This window comes from Crinia signifera, chromosome 5 (assembly GCF_055691185.1).
Source record: "Crinia signifera chromosome 5, ASM5569118v1, whole genome shotgun sequence".
Lineage (NCBI taxonomy): Eukaryota > Metazoa > Chordata > Amphibia > Anura > Myobatrachidae > Crinia > Crinia signifera.
In genome coordinates this window covers 257,804,638-257,829,045 of record NC_139221.1, presented here as the reverse complement: position 1 = coordinate 257,829,045, position 24,408 = coordinate 257,804,638, and the positions used below count along the sequence as shown (strand labels likewise).

Below are 24,408 nucleotides of genomic sequence, written 5' to 3'. Positions count from 1 at the left end.
CTGTGATTGTGCATATTAAACTACTGTATAGTTGCCTTTATTGTTCCGAAGGCATATTTGACTCTTTTGTGTGCTGTGGATATGTATTGTGTGCTGTGGATATGATATATTCATCGCTGTATTTAAATGTTTTCTGTTATACAAAAAAGTTGAAGCACTTAACACCACGGGATTTGATTGGGGCTTGTCTGTACTGTATTTTATTTTCTCCTCAGTAAGAATGTATTTGACATGCCTAGTTCTTTTTTGAATTGCACATATATTTATATGGTTTTACCATCCTCACTTTGGCGATTCTAATTGAACCTGGACAGAACGCTGCTTCCCTATTCATCATAAGTGCTCTCAGTGTGCTGCATCCTCACTGTACACCAGCAGTGTGAGCGCACTTCTGCTCTCTTCCCATAAACATTGTGAACACTGTGAGCACCTGCATGGATGACAGCAGTGGTCATGGAGAGTGGGAAAAGTCCACCTGGAATTACACGTACTAGGAGCTTAAAGAGGCATAAAGTGGGGAGAGATATGTACTAACCAATTAGCAGCTAAGTGACATTTTTCAAACACAGCCTAATAACTGAGAGAAGCTTATTGGTTACTACTTTTCTTTCTTCAAGCTTTTCTAAATATCTCCCTGGATCTGATGGAAATCAGTATTGCAGATGTGTCTTGCAAACCAAACATGGTCACGTTGGGCATTTTCAGACTGCACTGGAGCCTGATAGGGCTGTTCTGAGTGCGCAGTCATATTGATGATGACTGCGCAACCAGGATTTTGGAATGGGGTGTCTGACCGCAGAACTGCGTACAAGTCAGCAAATATCTGCATCTGGTCCATGCACGCAATGCAGTGCAGTTATAACCACCTTGCACTCAACTCAGCGTTGGCCATATTTCTGTCTAGATGTGTGAATGATTGGCAAGATTAAAGGAAAAATAGTTTTACATATAGATTCTTATTTTTATTTATTTAAGAAAGAAACAGCATACAGCTGACAGGTCCCCTTCCATACATTCCAAGTAAAACTACTTTTTTGGAAACTATTGTTTTTCATTAGTAGATCAAAATGTTTTACTTAGAATTAGAGATGTGCAGGCTCTGATTTACTCTGATTTCAAAGCAGGATCTTATTGGCTATCAACTGTCAACAACTGTCATGTGATTTGGGATAGCCAATAAGATCCTACTTTGAAATCAGAGTAAATCAGAGCCTGCACATCTCTACTTAGAATGAATACTCGTGGGTGAATTTAATTCAGCCATGTTGCATTTTGTTTTTCCCCTAAGGTTGACAGAGGATTGATGACCTCATTGCCATACAGGGGCAGAACTTGTGAGTGGTTGGCCCAGGTGCAAATATATAATTTGGGTCCCTTCTCCACTCCAACCTAAGTTCACAGTATGCCACATAGTAGTGGGTGGCAGCAGTGGGCCCTTAGTCCTCAGGGGCACCAGCGCAATGCACCTGCTGCACCAATGGTAGTTCTGCCTCTGTTGACAGAGTAACACATGCCACAAAACAGCTGTAGGCGGATACACATGTGACATCACACTGGTATTCTGCTTCCTTTTGTACGGTAGCACTGTTTATAAATGGGAGCAATAACTACAGTACATGGGGGTTGATGTATCAAGAAGTGAAAAGACCAGTGGGTAAGTGGCCCAAACCAATTGGCTTTGAGCTGGTACTTGTCAAATACAGTCTATAAAATGATAGGTTGAAACTGATTAGTTGCAATAGACAACCTCTCCACTGGTCTGCTGCTCCACTGATATCCGTGCTTGATACATAAACCCTTTCATTTTGAGGGTAATGTATCAAAATTTGGAGAGAGATAAAGCACAAACCATTCAGCTTCTAAATACCACTTTACAATCTGTGTCTAAAAAATTACAGAAGTTAATTGGCTGCTTCTGTATAACTTACTTTATCTCTCCCCAAGGTACATCTTGATACATCTCCCTCTGTCTGTTTGACAAGTGCCTCATAAATGTACTATTTTGTCAGCCTTGTAACTATAAAACTTTTCTGTAATCTTCTGCTCCAAATCTAACTTCATATTTTGAATGAAATCCATTGACACTGAAACACACCTTTTCAAAAAACAAACACAGGAAACACGCATGATGTAAACAGCCTTGGAAAAAATGTCAGGAAGAGCACGTTCCGTCCGTCTGTCCAGGTGGCCTGTTCTATTTATTTATTCCGATGGTGATAGATAACGGCTATGTGCGCTCAGGAGTATCAAAATGAGGATCTAGTGTAAATGAAAATGTGTGTTGTCAATCATTTGATTCAGTTCAAAGTTAAGGCATACATCTGGAACTTGATATTTATCCTGGTCTGTGCTAATACGCAGACAAGTGAGATCAGTAGTTCATACAGCTACAGCTGGTTATTGCATTATCACTAATTTAAATAACTTCCAGAACTAGAAACAATGTACAGTACTCATCAGCTCACTGAAATCTAGTGTAACCTAAAGTAAAACGCTGTTCAATTTTTTATGGGCCCGATTTCACCCAGTTCCGATGCCGTGAAATTGGCCGAAATCGCATGTGTATAACAGCCGATCCAATGCGCAGTTCCGTATGGATCAGAGGTCGGAGGGGCTGCACACATTGTTGGTGCTAAAAAGTGGGTGCTGTAGTGCATCCGAGGAAGGGGGCTCTGGAGCTGGACATGAGGATGCAGAGAGGCGGGCGGGGGGAGCTGGGCAGCGGGCAAATTTAAAAAAAAAAACATACAAATGAATGGGCAGCCACTGACTGGCTGATTGCTGGAGCGCAGAGGTAAGGAGGAGCGACGGGAGGAGAGAGGAGGTGGGGGGTGCCCAGACAGGTGATGCGCCAGTGGTGCACAGCTGCAGGCACCACTGGCGCACATGGTCCAATATGGTGGTATGCCTGGAAATTCACGGGACAGCTCGCTGCGGCAGCGCAACTGAGCCCAGAAAATTTCCAGGCATACCACTGAAGTGGTGAAGGAGGAAACACCCAGAGGAAACTCAGGCAAATGTTCACAGACTCCGCATGGTCAGAGGGGGGAAGATGTATCAAACATTGGAGAGAGATACAGTTGAGAAGTTGCCCAAAGCAATCAATCAGATCCTAACTGTCTTTTATCTAGCAAAGTATTTAAAATAACAGTTTGAGGCTGATTGGTCACCTTGGGCAACTTCTGTTTTGTCGATATCACGCTATCTACATATTTCATGACATCTCCTATATGTATCCCCAATGAAACCACAGGGAAAGGGTAAGGCAATTTACAGGAACTAGAGTGCCCTATGGTGCCCTGTGACACCTTACTGCCTGGCAAGCTTGTAGTGTTCTGCTGTTGGCCAGTGTGCACAGGGAATAAATGTATCTACAATAGATTTTTCTTTTGCAGCTGTGATCTGCAAAGTGGAATCTGTTTTTCACCCTAATTTGCCTAATTTGTTAAATAGGCCACATAGTGTTCCACCTTCCTCTTCTCATTTGCAGATTCTCTAAACTAAAACTGACTACTATAAACTAAAACTGACTGTTTCCAAATAGGCTGGGCCAGAGGATGACTTTTCTCGTCCCGTGAATGATGGTGTACTATTATGTTTATACAACATTGCGGCAGGCATACCATAAACCACCAATGTTGATGAGCTGCTGTTTGAAAGCTTCAGCACTCTGCTAACATAACAGAAACACGGTGTCCGCTCTCATTTCACTGAACTGCATGGGGTTGTAAACCTTAAGAGTTTTAGTCATACATAAATCCATATAGGGCAGTGCATTTTCCACTATATATTTGAGTGACATGTCCAAATTAGTAACAGGTGACATGATATAACAACCCTTCAGCTAATGACTACAAATAATAATAAACAGTTTTATATTATATGTAGCCATTGATCCTGAAATATGTTTTATGTTCTTCACTCAACAATTAGAGAGGGCCAGTGGTCAAACATCACTCCAGAGGTTGTGCTGGTTCCTCAGTAGATACAAGGGAGGACTAAATGGAAATTACAATGGAAGACAGGCAAAGAAGCCAAATAAAGTGGGACTCACCGAACCCCTAGGGATTAGAGGGGTGGGACAAGTGGGTTCAGGCATGAGAGGGTCTTGGCATTCTCAAAACCTCTGAATTTGATATGCGGGATCGCTCACGTCCTGATTTGGGGGTAGTTAAAAGATTTGCCACACCATTAACCCTTTGAGTTCCAAGTGAATTTGTCAAAATAGGTGTGAAAATTGCCAAGCAAACATTTTCATTCATCATAACGACCTGTAATGTTTTACCTTCAATAGGAAATATAATCTTTTTTTACACATTTTATTTGAATTGATATAACAAATGTGAGTGCCTCTGGCATTTTTAGCGGATAGTTTGAACATGTCTCACGGATATGTTGGCACTCAAAATGTTAAAGGAGGTTTTTAGAGGTGGTAAATGGTGTTTAGGTAACACAGTGTAGCCGTATAACAAGGCACACCTTTGGGGAAACATGGCTTACTTCTAACAGGACAATGTTATATCCTGCATGTAGCACGCCCCCTTATTATGCACACACCACTGCAAATCGCTCCATGCCAAATGCATTCCGAAGCTATAATATATTTGAATAATTTATCAAATGCAAAGAGAAGATATTCACAGTAGCTAAACTACTGCATTGCACCTTAATCCCAGCACCCCTCCCCCTGTCTGTCACTGACATTCTGGAAGTTCCAGAAACCACCATTTATAGGGCAGAAATGTTTCCTGAATATACAGGGTACTAGTGTTCTAGAGACATTCAGATGATAACATTTCATGTCAGCACTGTACTGTTACTATATTTTACAATCTGGAAGCAATATATATATATATATATATATATATATATATATATATATATATATGCCCGCTTGCTGTTGCTGCTCAGCCAAAATACAAAGAGTAGATATGTAGATAATGGGTTAAAATGCACTTGGCTCAGACCTGACTGAGGGCTTTGAGCTCTGCAATCATTCCCCTGAGCATTGGGCCAATGTATAGAATTTGGGAAGTGGGAAATGCAACTTTCACTCATTGTCACCCATAACATTTACACACCCACCCCCTCGCTTGTCAGTCAGACATGCCTTACCACTGAGCACTTGTGCTACAAGATAAAGGACATTTTAATGATTACCTTCATAGCTTCAGGATTGGATGTCTTGAAACTGCAATGTGTGCTTCTGCCAGAGGCACAGCATAAAAGCACAGTGCTGCCTCACATAGACGCACATCATAGGGGAGACCCCAGGAATTCCCTCTACTGTATATAATAATAGCAAGCATCAAAACACAATGGGGGTCTTTGTGATTATTTTTTGATACCACTGATACATTACGTCGTATCTGCTCAGTATATCCATGGTCCATCTGCAGATGCTTTGCATTAAATTTCCACACTTTGTTTAGTGAATGAAATGTATGTGGGCCCTCATTCATATGTGGTTGGAGTTGCTATAATATCAGGGCTGCCTATGTGACAAACGGGGGGGACAGTATGCCAGTAACCCTTTCTGTACCTTGTTCCTTGGGTCTCAACACCGTATTCTTCACCGCTGTCAACTCTGAAGTGTAGACAAGTACCTGTACCTTCAAGATGATGAGTTGGATCAGTGACTTCTCCTTATGGGAGCCTGTGGCAGAAAGGATGGACACCCCAAGCAGCACACCCCACACATAGAGATCACACACAAAGTGACGGTGACAACAATATTTATTATGCAGGAAACCACTAGTCATCTCTGCAAACCAAATATTGTTAAGGTCAATTACATGCAATAATCATCAACACAATGCACGGTTATTATTGTGGACTCAATAACAATAACTGCAAAGGCACATAAATCCTACTATAAAACACTGGCACAAAGCACATATAATGGTAAACATTCAAATATAGACATTACAATTCAATATATAAAGGCAAGTAACACTGTCTCTAAAAGGCGGTAATATCGGAATTGTCCGCAAGGTGACACTACCTCAGCCATGTGTCAGTTAATGTCTTCCAGATGAAACCGTGAATTGAAGCAAAATGGTGCACGGTATTTGTAATCCAAACAGGTATATTAGAAGAATAGGAACTTGCAGTGGTTATTTGCAAAGCACAGCATAGTCTTCCAATGGAGGGTGCTGTGACTATACAAAACCTCCATGAACAGTCTCTGTCTCTCTCTGTCTGTGCTGCTAGCAGTAAGGTGTCCTCTTCCTGCAGCCTTCTGTGCTCACAGGCCTTTGTAGTGGGAGGTGATTAAGTGTCCCTTTCAAGGCCCAATGTGAGGAATTAAACTTGGGAAGTTTGCACTGTGTGGCCTGGGCTGAGCTTTCTGTGGCTGCTTCACATCTAGGGACAAGAAGGGGCCAGTGCTGCCTGATATGCACTGCCTGGGCTTCAGGGGTACTGTGGGGTGCCTTCAGGTGGATACTGGGGCAGTCTCTCAGGGCAGATTGTGAAGGGCTTGATGGGCTGGCAAGGGCTGTGTGTTATTGGGGTACCTGTACTAACTGCTGCAGTTGCTGGCTCCTGCCAGTCACTTCTCTCACTTGTGGCTCCTTCTCCCATAGGCACACACTCTGTCTGCAGCTGCTGCCTCTGTCCTCCACAGCATGATAAGCTGTGTCCTCTCCACATGTGGTCCTGTCCTCACTTGCCACACTGCTTCTCACTCTGCTGCAGCCATGTCATGCTGCTGCTCTCCTCACTCTCTCTCTCAACTCAACTTTCACCTCTCAGACCTCTGCCCAATAGCAGCACAGCTCTGTTTCCCTCTCTTTCAGGGATTCTGTCAACTCCCCTGGGTCCTAGTGCTCTACAGATGCTCTCTCTTTTGGCTGCTCCTGTTACAAGACCACCAGGAAGGGCAATTAACCCCTGCAGCCCCAGTCCATAGGGGCTCCATAAGAAGCATTTGGCTGCAGTCCCAGTTTAAGCACACAAACAGGGGTACCTCAGGACTGGGGTACCACAAATGCCCCTGCTGGAATTATGCATGTCCCCATGCATACTAAAACGACTCCATGTCCTAAAAAAAAGTATTTGGAATATCACATAGATTCAACAGACTTCAAACACTTAACGGCAATAAAATTAAGCATGAACAAGTATATGCATTTCTTCCTATTTATTTTTTACTGTCACATAAATACAGTAGCTAGAGTGTGCTCACTGGAGCATCCATCCGTCCGCCACAGGACTCCCATCCCTCCGCGGCAAAGGTTCTCTAGGGATTCACATGGACTTTCACTTTAGATCCCGGCATGCGATCTGCAATGAACACGTTTCACCTCTTTGTCATGTCTTATGGACCTCAGAATAGCCTGTCGTATCCGAAATTCAAACTCTTCTCCCGTAATCGTTGTATATTCCTGATCTATACCAGGCTTCTCTTCATTGGAATGGTTCTCGGCCTTCTTAACTGTCTTTGGGTTTTCCATAGTGGCCTTAGGTTCAGGCAGTGGTATGGCTAGCTCTGGGTGGTTGGGTTCTAATGGCTCCACTTTCTCAGTCACGGCCATGTGGGCTACAACTTCAGAGCACCTTTCCTGGTCGGTTGTACTGGCATCTGTCTGCCTGAGGTTTGCTGCCCAGTAACCTGTATCTTCAAGATGATGAGTTGGATCAGTGACTTCTCCTTATGGGAGCCTGTGGCAGAAAGGATGGACACCCCAAGCAGCACACCCCACACATAGAGATCACACACAAAGTGACGGTGACAACAATATTTATTATGCAGGAAACCACTAGTCATCTCTGCAAACCAAATATTGTTAAGGTCAATTACATGCAATAATCATCAACACAATGCACGGTTATTATTGTGGACTCAATAACAATAACTGCAAAGGCACATAAATCCTACTATAAAACACTGGCACAAAGCACATATAATGGTAAACATTCAAATATAGACATTACAATTCAATATATAAAGGCAAGTAACACTGTCTCTAAAAGGCGGTAATATCGGAATTGTCCGCAAGGTGACACTACCTCAGCCATGTGTCAGTTAATGTCTTCCAGATGAAACCGTGAATTGAAGCAAAATGGTGCACGGTATTTGTAATCCAAACAGGTATATTAGAAGAATAGGAACTTGCAGTGGTTATTTGCAAAGCACAGCATAGTCTTCCAATGGAGGGTGCTGTGACTATACAAAACCTCCATGAACAGTCTCTGTCTCTCTCTGTCTGTGCTGCTAGCAGTAAGGTGTCCTCTTCCTGCAGCCTTCTGTGCTCACAGGCCTTTGTAGTGGGAGGTGATTAAGTGTCCCTTTCAAGGCCCAATGTGAGGAATTAAACTTGGGAAGTTTGCACTGTGTGGCCTGGGCTGAGCTTTCTGTGGCTGCTTCACATCTAGGGACAAGAAGGGGCCAGTGCTGCCTGATATGCACTGCCTGGGCTTCAGGGGTACTGTGGGGTGCCTTCAGGTGGATACTGGGGCAGTCTCTCAGGGCAGATTGTGAAGGGCTTGATGGGCTGGCAAGGGCTGTGTGTTATTGGGGTACCTGTACTAACTGCTGCAGTTGCTGGCTCCTGCCAGTCACTTCTCTCACTTGTGGCTCCTTCTCCCATAGGCACACACTCTGTCTGCAGCTGCTGCCTCTGTCCTCCACAGCATGATAAGCTGTGTCCTCTCCACATGTGGTCCTGTCCTCACTTGCCACACTGCTTCTCACTCTGCTGCAGCCATGTCATGCTGCTGCTCTCCTCACTCTCTCTCTCAACTCAACTTTCACCTCTCAGACCTCTGCCCAATAGCAGCACAGCTCTGTTTCCCTCTCTTTCAGGGATTCTGTCAACTCCCCTGGGTCCTAGTGCTCTACAGATGCTCTCTCTTTTGGCTGCTCCTGTTACAAGACCACCAGGAAGGGCAATTAACCCCTGCAGCCCCAGTCCATAGGGGCTCCATAAGAAGCATTTGGCTGCAGTCCCAGTTTAAGCACACAAACAGGGGTACCTCAGGACTGGGGTACCACACCTACCCTCCCGGAATGGCAGGGAGGCTCCTGAAAATGGGGTCCCCCTCCTGGCCCCCCAGAAAGGTGGGCAACCCTCCCGAATACCGGAGCTCCCACCGCGTTAATTTCCTGCGATTTGCAGCTTTTCAGGGGAAGGGGTGGGGGCTGAATATGCAGATTGCATCATTTAGCCCCACCCCCTCCCGCGGATTGTGGGATTTGCAGTACTGGGGGCAGGGCTTGATGATGTCTACATCAGGCTCCATTGCGCATGCACACCACGGCCATTTTTCTAGTGATTTCTGCAGCGCTGCTGCATCCGACCCTGGAGTCCGGAGGATATGTATTTTAGAAATGGGTGCGGTGTGGGCCCTCAGGGACCCGCGTGCACCGCGCACATTGCATACATTATAGATACGCCACTGGTGAGAATAGATAGGACTGGAATGCATATGCATCACTTGTACTTGCATAATTCTGGAATATGCGCATGACGAAAACACGCAAGATCATTATCCTTGTGGATATCCCACATTCCTTGAGATATCCAGGCTGATCTTCCATCACTGGCAATTGCTTATTTAGCAAAATGCATGGTAGAAATGAACTAAGGGGCAATATTTCATACAGTTTGTAAACCGCCACAGACACGGTTGTCACAGCTACTGACACTACTCCAGTATGGAATAAGAGTAGAGATTATGGGCCTCATTCTGACTTGTACAGAATGCTGCGGTGTTGTCACAGCCACCATGCTTTCGGCACGCTATTTGATTCTCCCACCACGCCCTAGTGGATGGTAGGGCATAAAATACTGCCTGTCGGCACATGTCGGCTCAAAAAACAGTAAAAAAAACCATGATGATATAATGACCCTGTTGACCTAATGACCCTGCCAACCTAACCCATGTCAACCTAAAGTCATGTCAACCTTCCTGCATGTTGACCTAAAGTCAAGTCGACCTACCTGCATGTCGACTTAGTGGCGTCAACATAATGCTTGTCGACCTACTTGGTGGCGACCCAATGACCGTATCCTGGCTTCAGCACCTTGCAAAAAGGTTGCAACATAACACCCATTTTGTAAAACTCTCACCTTTCTTCCCCTGTCCCACCCCAACAGCTGTAGCATGTCAATAATGCTGCGGTTTGGGAGCAGCAGGGCTGCCATCAAGGTGGGTTGGGGGTTTGTGGGGACTCCAGTCCCCGGGTCCAGAAAGAAAGGGCACCCAGGGCTGGACTCTATCAAGTATGATTCTTCATAAACAGATCTCAGTGCAATGTAGTGCTGCCAGCAGCTGAGGTCTCACCTGGCAAGCCTGGGGTTCAAGAAGGGGAAAGGGGGCCCGGCCTATTTTGTCAGTCCTGGGTCCCACAATTTCTGCTGGCAGTCCTGGGGGGGAGGGGGTGGGGCAGTGAGATAGTTCCTGTAGAAGGAGACCTGCACAGTACGGATCCCATACATGCCTGGATATCTCACCATCGTGTTAATGACAAGCCCTTATCTAGTCATAAGACTAAAAGCTGCACATGGTCTGCTTCCCATTTTAGAAAAATATCTACATGACTTTAACTGATCAAGACAGAGTAGATGAGCATGATGTCATGTTTCTTGTATAGTTAATATTCGCAGTACAATTGAAGTGTAAAATCAAGGGAATAAAAGCAGAGCAAGACATTGCAAATGTTATTTGTACCAGTTGTTGCAGCAGGGTTATCCAAGGTGGATACGTCTGCCTCAGGCTACATCCGCCTCCTCGCCTGGAAAACCTCCAGCACACATTTTATATGAAACATAGGTCCTCATTACAGCAGAAACTCAGCTGGAAAATGTTCAGTATAGCACAATTTCTAACACAGACCTGGTCACATAGCCCATAGACAAGAAGTACACTATACTGTACATAAGTACCAAAACTTTTTGGCAGCACGGATGGTGTAATGGCTAGCATCGCTGCCACACAGCGCTGAGGTCATGGGTCCAAGTCCCACCATGGCCCTAACTGTGCAGAGTTTGTATATTCTCCCCGTACTTGCGTGGGTTTCCTCCGGGTACTCCGGTTTCCTCCCACAATCCAAAATTATACTGGTAGGCTAATTGGTTCCCAACAAAATGAACCCTACAATGTCTGTGTGTGCATGTACATGTGGTAGGAAATATAGATTGTAAGCTCCCCTGGGGCAGGGACTGATGTGAATGTTCAAATATTCTGCTTGGTGTGGGAGAGGCTTCCAGTAAAATCTAGTTGTGGTACTTTTGGGAAGGGGGAGAGGGAAACACACCTTGCATTCACACCACAAATCCACTTGCAACAGAGTAGCCATGACTGATTAACCCTAGAATGCCTGTGTGTGCGTGTACATGTGGTAGGGAATATAGATTGTAAGCTCCACTGGGGCAGGGACTGATGTGAATGTTCAAGTGTTCTCTGTAAAGCGCTGCAGAATATGTGAGTGTTATATAAATAACCGGTAATAAATAATAAAATAAATAAACTGCAGTAAGGACGGTCTCTAGATGTTTACTGAGGTCGTGTCAATGCAACTACATGCTATTGTGTGCTGGGCAGTAGCGTAAGTACATGTTTCCAGTGCGCCAATTATACGCTGACACTCAACACATGGATAAGAGGTGGAACAGCTGTGAAGATGCACACAGGGCCGGTGCAAGGCACCGGAGCGCCCCAGGCGAGTCGAGGTGGGGGCGCCCCGGTGCCCGGGGGGGGGGGGGGGTGGTACCTGTGTACAAAAACTTGAGTCCCCGGCGTCCCTGCTGAGTGCTGGTGCGTGCAGGGGTGTCCGTGCCGCCGGGGGAACCTGTGGCGCTGTTATTGTGTATAAGCTGGCCGCGGCCGGCGGGGTCCCTACAGTGAATAGAAAATAACTAGCGCTTCCCGCGCCGCCGCGCGCATAGCGCTAGTTATTTTCTATTCACTGTAGGGACGCAAGATTCTTCACAGGTACCACAGTGCTGGGGGTGAGGGGCGAACTGCCGCCCTCCAGGTGCCGGCGCCCTAGGCAAATGCCTAGAGCTGCCTAGTGGTGGGGCCGGCCCTGGATGCACACAGCTCTGTACTTGGCCGATATACACACTGGGCCTGATTCTGGATCACACGTAGTGATCTGAATTTGGCTCCTGCCCCTATGGTTGGGGTTTGCGCATGTGAACTAGCTGTGCCGTTCGCAGCGGGGAGGGAGGGACGGGAGAGGTGGCGGCGCTGGGCCATGTGAACGCCCAGAGCTTTAAGGGCTTCCCCATGAAAATGCTGGGCATTCCCAAGGGTTAGCGGGCAGGCTAATGCCTGCTGGAAGCGGGTGGCTGACGTCACATGTCTTCGTCCCGGGCGCATAGATGTGTACTAATTCTCAAATATATGACAAGACCCTTGTGAAGGACATGCAATTTTGGGAGGAGACTAAAACGAAACTCCAACAGAGGCCGTGTTGTGTGTGTGTCAGGCGTGCATGTGCATGCAGAGTTCTCTTTCGCTGTACAGCGGCCATTGTTAGTGAAGGTTACCCAGATCAATCTGCCTGACCTATTGCTTTCTCAAGCAGTTGATGGGAATGCCCAACATTTTAAGGGTGTCCCCATGAAAACGCTGCACATTACCTTAGGTACGCAGATGGGCGCCAGGCACCAGTTGTTTATAATGACTTTTATTTGCGAAGGCAGGAGAAATCATTTGATGGTCAGAGATCATCGAATGATGATTTCTCCTGCAACGGTGGCATGCCAGGGGATGTGTATTTGCATAGTTGCGAGGGGAAACGGCGGGGGGGGGGGGAGATTTTTTGGCGGGGCGGGCTCTCTGGCACTCGGTAAACTGCGATCTTCACAGCTTATTAAGTCAGCAAGAATCAGGCCCACTGTTTGCACGAAGGAGCATCCGCGGCCAGGCTGAACTCCACCTCTGCATGAGGACCTATATGTTTGAGAATTCATATTGACCTCGCTCACATAGGACACCTAAGGCCAGCGCACTTACGTACACTTCACTCCATTATGTAGTAGACTGAGTGAGCAGTTCTGATGACCTCACTCTACAGCCAGTTTGGGAAACATGCTTACCAATAGATAAGCAGGAGGCTATAGCAGTTGCTGTAAAGAGGAAGAAATGCTTTATTATTCAAATAATTCTAAACAAATATTTTTGTCTTTTTTTTTTTTTACCTTTTTTTTAATATTTAATTTTTAACAAATATGCACCTGGAAGCCTGAGACCTTGCGTGTGCAGGAGGGAAGCCGTCCGGCCAGCGATAAGGTAAGTCAGTGCTTTCACTACGTATCACCCGAGTAAGCGTTAGGAAATAATAGTTTTTAGGACTATTTGATAAATAGACTTCTCTGTGTTGCGTTGTGTGAAACAGGATGTCACTTTATTCTTTGCATCTAATGTGAACTGACGTGGATCAGAATGAACGTTGGGGGTTAAATTAAGCATGGTAAAAAAAAAACGATAGGCTAGATCTGGGGTAGCCAACCCTAGTCCTCGAGAGCTACCAACAGTGCATGTTTTGCAGGTTTCCTCACAGAATCACAAGTGAGCTAATTAGCTCCATCTGTGTATATTTTAAAATGTGTCAGTAATTAATGAGTGCAGCTGGTAGCTCTCGAGGGCTAGGGTTGGCTACCAATGGGCTAGATCATGGTTGCCGACTTTTTCTGGGGCTTCTCCCAGAGAGGAGACTTCAAGCTGAAGTTCGGGGGCGGGGCTTGAGCGTTACATCATTAAGCCCCCCCCCGTATGTAAAAAAACCCAATTCACGGATCTCTGTGAAGGGGGCGGGGCTAAAATGTGGACATTTTAGCTCTGCTCCCTCCTCTGAGACCTGCGGATTGCCGAATTTAAACCCAGAGGTATGGGGGAACACGCTACAATCGGGGGGTGGTGTGGGGGTCCCCCAGAATCCGGGAGGGTTGCCCACTTTTCCGGATAGCCGTGAGGAGGACCCGATTTTCGGGATCCTCCGGGCCATTCCGGGAGGGTAGGCAACCCTGGGTTAGATTTACAATCAACCCTGCAAGTAGACTACAGAGCAGTCCATCTTAGCTAAGTGAGAGTTTGGCCATTTAAGGACATGTACCATTCTTCAAATGACTTATACCCATTCTTTATACAATTCCTGTGTGTGCTTTATTATTAAACATTGTAAACCTTATCTGTGCACATTTATTGTTAGCTCCATGTAGAATCTAATACTTAAATTCAAAAGGGCTGCTGCAGGTTTTACATAATACTCTTTGAGGGTGTTTCAACACCGCCCGCCGCCTGTCCAGACACCCCCTGCCTGCCCTCCTCTACCCGTATGAATGCCTCGTGATTGTGATAGTCGCAGAAGGTGTTTATACAGCGGCCCTGCATTTGCGCAAATACGCACATGCACAGAGAAGCACCATTGGACAAACATCACTACTTGGGACAGATCACTACTGATCAGGCCCTGTACCAGCTGATGAGGGTATTGTTAGCACTTCAGCTTTATTGTGCTATTCTTCTTTAAGGAATGAACCTGCATTAAGGATATACTGTAGAAAGTGCTCCTTACTTTGCTTTCGGTGTGTAAAGAGGATGCATTTGGCATGTAGACATACAGTACTGAAATCCTGACCGGCAGTGGTGTAACTACTGTAAGGCAGCCCCAGCTGCCGCTTGGGGGAGCAAGCCGCAGCAGGATCTGTGTGGGCGTCGGCACCCGCTCACCACACTGATATGCTGCTGCCTGCCACTGCCCACTGACTGAGCACTGGAGGCGAGTCAGCCGCAGCGCGGGTGGGGCCATGGCAGAGATGACAAATTCCCCCACTGATTCAATTGACTGTACACAGAGCCGGCTATTGGCTACTGTGTACAGGATGGGCGGGCGGATGGGCGTGCTAGGGCGGCCTGGGATGCTTTGGAGCCAAGGGAAGCAGCAGTGTCTGCTGGTCTCTCTTCCTCTATCCTGCTTCAGTTTCTCCGCTATGCGTGTTACGTCCTCACGTCACACGCTGGGGAAACACGTTGGAGAGGAGCCCCGGCACACACAAAACAAGTGCTTCGAAACACAACATCACTACAAATACCTTCACCGGAATCCTGACAGCCAGCATCTTTTGTGAATGAAACCCAGGAATCACAGCAAATACAGATGTATCCGCTCATCTATCCTCGATCGTCCCCGCTCACTCACGTTTCGCTTGCCTAATTCACACCTTTGGCTCATAATCTCTACACTGCGATATCGCTGCTCAATGCGTTTCTATGAGCCACGGTAGCAAATGCATGCACATGGGGACAGGGTTGCACCAATACCCATGGGACTCACAGGTGGCAATTGGTGTAGGATAGATATATACATCTACATCTGTATACCTGATACTTGCTGCAGGACCCTGTAGCTACACCCTGGGATTTCTTAATATTTGCAGGCATCCGCTGAAAACAGGTGTTTTCAGGAGATATCCTGCAAGCACTAATAAATAGGCCCCAAAGATACCATTTTTCATATACAATAATAAATATGTCGGACTTGAAGTTTCTAACAGTTAATATGAAGTTCAGTGTATCGAAATTAATGAGCACGGGATACTTTCATTCATACAGAAGAATGCATTGTGGTGAAACAAATCAAATGGTGGATTTCTTGAATAGGATAATGAAGCAAAGCATTTAGCCAAGAATTATCCACATGCACTTTTAACCCGAGAGGAATATTTCCTCTTGGATTGTGCTCACATCTTTGTCCTACTTGTGTCAAATTCAATTTTTCTCCTTTGTCATTTTGCTGGTGGCTGAGATATGTAGAGAAATGATGACAACTCGTTCCTGGACACCAAAATATAAAATACATTATAAATTACATAGAACAGATGTCTACAAAAGAATCCTGGTACCTGTAGTTATATATCGTTAAAATGTATTTAATCAAGTATGCTGGTCTTTAAGATCATAGACAGATAATCAGTGCATGAATTCGTAATTTAGGGGGTTATTCTGGTTCACTCCTTCTGGCAAATTCCTTCTTAAATGGACAAAATGATGTGCACTGCAGGGGGGCAGATGTAAAATGTACAGAGATAATTAGATTTGGATGAGTCTTTTTGTTTCTGTGCAGGGAAAATACTGACTGCTTTATTTTTACATGGCAATATAGTAAAACCCCACCTAAATCTAATTCTCTCTGCACAAGTAACATCTACCCCACCTGCAGTGCACATGGTTTTGTCCATTTGAGAAGGAATTTGCCAGGAGTGAACCCCTTATACCCTTTTCACATTGCAAAAACCTGCTTTAAACCCGTTTTTCTAAACGTGTCTTAAAACTGGTCAAAAGCCCGTTAAACCCCTTTCATATTGCATGATGTAAAGGTATATTGCAGTTTAAATACCGTTTTGTACCTTTCAGATTCAACCCGTTTCACCCATAGAAAGCCATACAATGTCATTTTAAATGTTTTTTTTCTTGCTTGTGGGCGGGGATCAAGTGTGGTTATCATTTATAGCAAATAACGTTTCTGAGCTGTTCACACTGCAGGTGAAACGGCTCCGAACCGTGTAGGATCCTCCTTTTAACACGTGTCAAAATGCCGGTTTTCTGTAACCGGTAAATTGACAATGTAGCTTTCACATTGTAGCTGGAAACGTTTTAAAGCACTAAAAAAACGGCAATATACCGTGTTACAGCTGCAATGTGAAAGGGGTATCAGTGATTTCTCCCTTAGTGATTTGATGATAAATGAGGAGGGCAATGAAGAAGGAAAGATTAAGTAGTTTCCACCTTTAGATGAGAGTAATCTCATGCCTTTTTATGTGCCCTTCTGTAACATTTTTTAAATATATATTTTTTCCTCTTCTGTGCTTTTTGGCTGTACATTTATTCCATCAATCAGACTTTTTTACATTTTTATTCCTCTGTTTATGACACAATATAATTGTGCCAATGCATAGAACCAAGCAGAACTGTATTGTCCTACGGCAGGGTGGAGTTTGGCATTGTGGCCTCAACAGGAGATGTTTTTGATCAAAAATGGATGTTGTTTCATACAAAAGTGGGAATTTTGGGAGTGATCTTATCAGTTTTGTGGTGGATCCTTATCAGGATTTTGTTCTGAGTCTCCGTGTCTTCAATGCCGGGAATACTAGGGGTAGTCATCGAGCATCAATGGTTACAAAGCATTTATGGATAACTAGGTGATTCATCGCGCCCTACGGGCGCTCTTCACACCGTCGTAAGGGGCTGCGCCCCCTTAATTTGTGAACGTTTGTATTGTGAGAAATAGGGTTACAATTGTATGAAAGATGCCTGTATTGCAACTTGAGTTATAGGTGAAATGTGTTAAATAGAAAGCATATGATTTGGAAGGGGGTGTGTATTGTTTTGTTTAATTAAAAAGCGGTTACAGAATAAGATGTACATTGATAGTGTGGATGGTACAGTGACATTTGTGGGTGTGTGTGTGTGTGTGTGTGTGTGCAATAGTATAGTAGGGTGTTTTTGAGTCAGCGGCTCCCCACTGGCGGAGGCCACAACACAGGAAAACAGGAGGCTGGGTAGTGATAGGGGTGTGTGGGCATAAGGGGGACTAAAGAGGAGGGTGGGAGACACAGTGCAGCTTCTGCCAGTGGGTGAGGGTCCAGCGTGGCAGTACAGGAGTACAGGACGGTGGCCCTGAGTCAGTGTCTCCTCCTACTGGGTGGGAGTTAGGGTGCATGAGAGCAGGAGACTGGGCTATGAGGCATGATAGGGGTATGTGGGCAACACAGCGTCAGCGACTCCCCAGTGGTGGAAGTTATGGTTCAGGAGAGCAGGAAGCTGGGTAGTGATAGGGGTGTGTGGGCATATACGGAGGACTAAAGAGGGGAGCAGGGGTGCTGTGAATTGTGCGAGGGGCGCGGGGGGTGCCGTGAATTGAGGGAGGGGGCAGATTTGCGGGAGGGGGGGCGCAGGTGTCGGTGAATCTCGGGAGGGGACGGGGGTCCGCAAAGCGCAGGAGTGGGGCGTGAATCGCGCAAGGGGGGGTTGCGAATTGCGGGAGGGGGGGTCGCGGGGGGTGCCGTGAATTGCGGGAGGGGGGGTCGTGGGGGTTGGGGGGCGGGGGGGGGGGGTGCCGCAAATCGCCACAAGAAAAAATCAACACAGAAAGGTCAACACATGTAAATGTTGACATAAGTGTGGCATTTCATTGGTGTCCATGTCGACACATGAGAATGAATATGAGAACATTTCAAAAAATGAAAAATAAATCTCAAAATCTCATGTCAACCTTTTTCATTGTCGACCATAGCCATGGGGAGGGGGGGGTTTGCCGCGAATCGCGGGAGGGAGGGGGTTGCGGGGTGCCGTGAATTGCGGGGGGGGTGTTTGCCGCAAATCGCGGGGGGGGTTGCCGTGAACCGCGGGAGGGGGGGGGCGCGGGGGTGCCGCGAATTGCGGGAGGGGGGGGCGCGGGGGGGGGTGTTTTGCCGCGAATCGCGGGAGGGGGGGTTGCGGGGGGGTGCCGCAAATCGCGGGAGGGGGGTCACAGGGGGTCGCGATTCGTGGGTGGGGCGGCGGGGGGCGCTCACCTGGTGCAGTGTCTTTGCTGGGCAACATGGGGAGGCAAAGGATGTCTGGCACTGTGGGCCCACTGGGCTGGTTCTCTGTCATGTGAGTCAGTCACATACCTCCCAACATGACCCTCTCCAGGAGGGACACATTGCTCTGTTTCTGGACTTCCCTCATAATGTATGATTGTCATCACCTGTTTCACACATGTTATTACAGGTCAAGTATCCCGTATCCGAATATCCGTTATCCGAATTATTCCGAAAACCAGACATTCCAGAAAGTGAAAAAAATTTTTTTTTTTTGCTAAAAACTCACTGTGGACATTTGTAACAGCATCACTGGGGACATGATATGTAACTGGCACTATATATGTGCAAGACAATGATTGCTTGGCATTCAAATTCAGTGCTGAGATAGTACACACATTTTGTTTCACTTTTTGAAACCTTGTTTTTTGAACAAATAAAATATATTTGTGTGTATTTTATGTGGTAATAAAATATATTTGTGTGTATATTATGTGTTTATACAGCATAAATGCAAGATACTTCAAAATACATCATTGAAATATTAAAATATTCCGAAATACGGAATAATCCGTTATCCAAAATTCTCCTGGTCCCGAGCATTTTGGATAAGGGATACTCAACCTGTAATTGATTAGAAAGGTCCTTCAACACAGGTGCTGGCAATCATTAATTAAGGGAGAAGTCCAGAAACAGAGCAATGTGTCCCTCCTGTTATACACACACTCACACACATATATTTGTAGCCAAATATATAATTTATGGATAATTAGCAATGATAAATGGTTTTGGCAGAGATCCAATAGTTCACAACCAATGATAATACAGAGCACTGCAATGTTTTTTTCCACAGCCCAGTGCGTAATAGAGCAGAGATGAGGGGTAGAATCATGTATGGTTGTCTGTGAATGTTTTTTATACCATTATGGTTAACTGCCAGTGTTACCACCAATGGTGACCATCGAGGGCAAAACTAACCATGGCCATCCTTAGGGAATATTAAATAAATACTGTATAAGGGTATATTCTGATGGTTGATGGTTTTCCCATTGATCGTGAAAATCTGAATGGAATTTACCAGCCATGGCTATCAGACAGTAATGGGGAACAGAGTTTATCCCCTCCCACTAGTAGCTCACTAAGCTCCACTCCTTATCTGATTGGCCCAACATCTCACCCCCATATAGGGATTAGCCATAACTGATGGTGAATGCTATTGATGTGAACCATCATGTTTATTTTTAATTGAAGTCTGAGTTGTGTGTTCTATTTCCCTCAGGGTAGTGCAAAAACTGTGCTGGGGGTTTAGGCCTTTATGCCCTCTTCAAAAGGAGAAGGGCCACATTTCTCCCCATTCTCTCACATCCACAATGCCCCAGTGAGGGGAAAAGGGAATCTTTAGTCCCCTTCCTTGAAGCTTGCGGGTTCTCCTTGAAACCTGAACCACAAGGTGTCTGTCCAAGTTTTACAGCAGCACGACCCAGCCTTATTATACAGATATTATATATTATACTGAATGTCGCTGGCGAGCCACCTCCCTCGCCTGCCCACTTTTGTGCACTTGACAGATAAGCTGTCAGCCAGCTCTCATTTTCCAGAGCATAGATACAACCATTGTTAGCAGAAACAGTTGTGTAGATAGAGAGGGGGTGGGGTACTTATTACCCAGGCCACCCCTCTCACAATTAGGCCACCCCCCCCCCCCCCTCCCTGGGAAAGTACCTGGGATTTATACAGTGCTGGCTTGCTTGTGTAAAGAGTTCTAGTTTTGTGATTCCTCGCAAAACTACAAATCAAGCTGAATTTGTCCCTTTATGTCATTGTCAATAAAGGAAGGACAACAAGCACAGTATGTAGATGCCATTAGAGCAAAGGCTATTGGAGAGGTTATTTGCATGTTAACTTAATGGTTATTTAAACCTATATACTGTTTTGAGAAATGAACAGCTTTTATATGTATTTATACATTAATTCACTTACAATCAGACATTTGTAAGGTTCCTAATTAATAGTACGTATTGCATTTTAATGCAGTTGTTGTTTTGGTACTTGTTTCCTAGCACGGCCACCACGATTTCTATCGTGGTGGTCGTGTCGGAAAAAATTGTGTCGGTCGCGTCGGGTGCATACCAAAACGCACACGACGCGACCGACGCGATGTACCCGATTTCTCCATAGGCTTCAATGTTAAATTATTTTAACATTGAAACTGAGTCCATTTAACATAGTAAAAAATAGTAAAAGGGCCAATATGGGCCATTTCTCATCGGGTATGGCCCCGTCATGTGTGTAAAAAATAATGGCCCCCCATTGTGGCCGCCACCCCCATGATTGACGCGAACCCGAAGCGTGGCGAGCGCAGCGAGCCCGTGAGGGGCGGCGGTGCGCGTCCTCCGACCTTTTCATTCCCCTACTATCCACGTCGGCGTGGAGTTGAGAATAGATTAGTGTGGCGAGCGCAGCGAACCACCGAGCCCGAAGCGTGGCGAGCGCAGCGAGCCCCGCGAGGGGACGCTGATACCTTCACAGATCCCTGCGTCCCCTCGCGGGCTTCACAGGTATCAGCGTCCCCTCGCGGGGCTCGCTGCGCTCGCCACACTTCGGGCTCGGTGGCTTGCTGCGCTCGCCAAACTAATCTATTCTCAACTCCACGCCGACGTGGATAGTAGGGGAATGAAAAGGTCGGAGGACGCGCACCGCCGCCCCTCACGGGCTCGCTGCGCTCGCCACGCTTCGGGTTCGCGTCAATCGTGGGGGTGGCGGCCACAATGGGGGGCCATTATTTTTTACACACATGACGGGGCCATACCCGATGAGAAATGGCCCATATTGGCCCTTTTACTATTTTTTACTATGTTAAATGGACTCCGTTTCAATGTTAAAATAATTTAACATTGAAGCCTATGGACAAATCGGGTCCATCGCATAGGCTTCAATGTTAAATATTTTAACATTGAAGACTATGGAGAAATCGGGGGCATCGCGTCGGGTGCGCATAGGCTTCAATTTTTAAATATTTTAACATTGAAGCCTATGGGAAAATCGTGGGCATTGCGTCGGTCGCGTCGTGTGCCTTCTTAAGGCACACGACCGACGCAATGTACCCGAGTACTGTTTTTTTCAAAGGAAATCGCGGGCATCGTGTGCCTTAAAGTTAAGGCACATGATGCCCGCGATTGTGGCCGTGCTAGGAAACAAGTACCGTTGTTTTTGTATATTGCATTTTCAACACATTTTACTGCACTGAAACTACAGCATGCAGTGTATGTATGTGCCACTCATCAATGGATAATGGTGAATGATCCCATTTTGTGCGTAGTGCAGTTTTCATGCGCTGAGCTGCACATGAGAACGGCTGTAAATGTGCATTCCAGTCATACAATACCTTACTGTTCCCACAGACAATTCCTCCCAGACAACTTTACTGCCATTACATTGGTGATCATAGAATGCGATACTGAAAAATGGCAGATTAATTTTCCTGAATGAAAGGTAGAATTCAACGAGTACATAAAGCCAAAGTTCCCTAAGCAATCATTATTTTATTTATTTTGAAATGAACATATAGGGGCGGTTCTGAATTGGCCTCTGCAGCATCTGTGTGTGTACCTTTTGCCAGCCGTGTACCTGTGACTTTAATGCCGCTACAAAGCCCTTCCCTGGTGTATATTTATGCGTCCGAATATGCAGGGACATAGACATCCACCTGCTCTATGACAGGTGGCAGTTTGGCCTCCTACTGTATGTGGGTGGTTCAGTGCCATTGTACACAAAATCTCCTTGGGACATTTAGCCACCTACTTATTACCTTATTATCTCAACAAGGAATGCCATTACATTTTTTCTACTCCAAATCTGTGGTGGGACGCATGTGGGGTGCACTGTCCCACTGTCTCATATATTGCTGCTGCACCTGTCTCCGAATAAGGACCAAAGTGTGTTTTTACATGGCATTATATTTTTATTCTCTTTATAACCCTTTAAGTGCCAAAGTTGCTATGAGCAATCCTCAAAAGGGTGTGGATCGTTTGGTCTACAACAACTAGGTCGACAAGCAATGGGTCGACACCACTAGGTCGACATGCAGCAAGGTCGACATGGGTCAAGGTCGACATGGAACTAGGTCGACATGGGTCTAGGTCTACATGACATTAGGTTGACACAAGCATTAGGTCGACATGGGCTAGGTCAACAGACAAAAAGGTCGAAATGTTTTTTTTTTGCTGTTTTTGACCCCGAATGTCGACACAGTTTGAAGTGCACCGCATCCCCTCGTATCGCTCGCTTCGCTCGCAATTCTTCAGGCACGGTACCTCGCTACGCTTGGAACACTATTTTATTCTCCCACCACACCCTAGTGGATGGTAGGGCATGAAATACCGCCTGTCGGCACATGTTGGCTCAAAAAACAGTGAAAACCCCCATGTCGACCTTTTGACTGTCGACTTAGCCCATGTCGACATAATGCTTGTGTCGACATAATGTCATGTCAACCTATATCCATGTCGACCTAGATCCATGTTGACCTTGACCCATGTCGACCTTAACCCATGTCGACCTAGTAGTGTCGACCCAATGCTTGTCGACCTAGTTGTTGTAGACCAAACAATCCAAACCCTTTTGAGGACCTAATGACCATATCCCCCTCAAACTATCCACTAAAAATGACAACACCGCTCACAGCGACTGTTCTTTAAGTGTAAATGAATACAAATGCAGCCAAGTCAATTAATTGAAGTTTAGTTAAATATTGCACCCAAAAAAAGAACAGTCGCTGTGAGCGACGCCGGCCTTTTTTCCCAGATATTTTTAGGATATCTCACAGCAACGTTAGCACTCAAAGGGTTAATATCGGCAATTTTCACACCTTTTTTGACAAATTCCCTTGGTACTCAAAGGGTTAATGTTAAATAAAAAATTTTTTAGTGTTTTTTTATTTGAACTCAAACATTTTCTGAACAGAAATTCTTTACTTTATTGCAACTGATATTTAATTTACAAGGATTACATATCATTTTACACCTAATCTAAGATATTTTGGTACTTGTTTTCTAGCACGGCACCCGTCGTAGGTGATCGCATACCTTAAGTTAAGGTATGCGATGGACGTGACCGACGCGATTTCAGGGCTATTTTTAGCCTTTGCCCAGACAATTAAAAAATCGCAGCCATCGCGTCCATCGCATGCCTTAACTTAAGGCATGCGATGCGACCGATGCGATGGATGCGATTTTAAATAGGGAACAATGTTAAATGGGCCAATGGACCCGATTTTTCATTGTATACCCACCCTTATGGGTATTTTACATGACAAATGCCCCCCCCCCCATTGTTGACGCCACCCCATGATGAACGCCAACCCGAAGCGTGGCGAGGGGCGGCGGTACGCGTCCTCCGACCTTTTCATACCCCCACTATCCACGTCGGCGTGGAGTTGATTTTATATAGTGTGGCGAGCGCAGGGAGCCACCGAGCCCAAAGCGTGGCGAGCGGACGCGCAATATCTGTGAAGTAATGCGCGTCCCCTCGCGGGGCTCGCTGCGCAAGCCATGCTTCGGACTCGGTGGCTCTCTGCGCTCTCCACACTATATAAAATCAACTCCATGCCGACGTGGATAATGGGAGTATGAAAAGGTCGGAGGGCGCGTACCGCCGCCCCTCGCGGGCTCGCTGCGCTCACCACACTTCGGGTTGGCGTTGATCGTGGGGTGGCGTTAACAATGGTTAATCCACCAGGGTTGGGAAACAATAAAAATTTGGGTCTGGGGGCCATTTATTCTACAATTTAGCATAGAGTAAAATTAAAGTTCCTCAATATTGTCTGAAAATGTGGTCTCACCTACAATACCACATCACCATGACCTCATCAGGT

The 24,408-nt window shown here is 45.9% G+C and overlaps 1 protein-coding gene across 2 annotated transcripts in view; it reads left to right on the top strand.

Annotated features, from left to right (window-relative positions):
• The window catches only part of JCAD (junctional cadherin 5 associated), a 111,593-nt gene that overhangs the window by 73,875 nt on the left and 13,310 nt on the right, over positions 1–24,408 (top strand). Inside the window, exon 5 of one of the 2 annotated variants that reach the window (XM_083188898.1) lies at positions 13,198–13,245. The exons of the other annotated variant lie outside the window; for it this stretch is intronic. Coding sequence (XP_083045024.1) covers positions 13,198–13,245 — 48 coding nt within the window. The remainder of the gene's footprint in view (positions 1–13,197; positions 13,246–24,408) is intronic. 2 annotated transcript variants of the gene reach the window in all.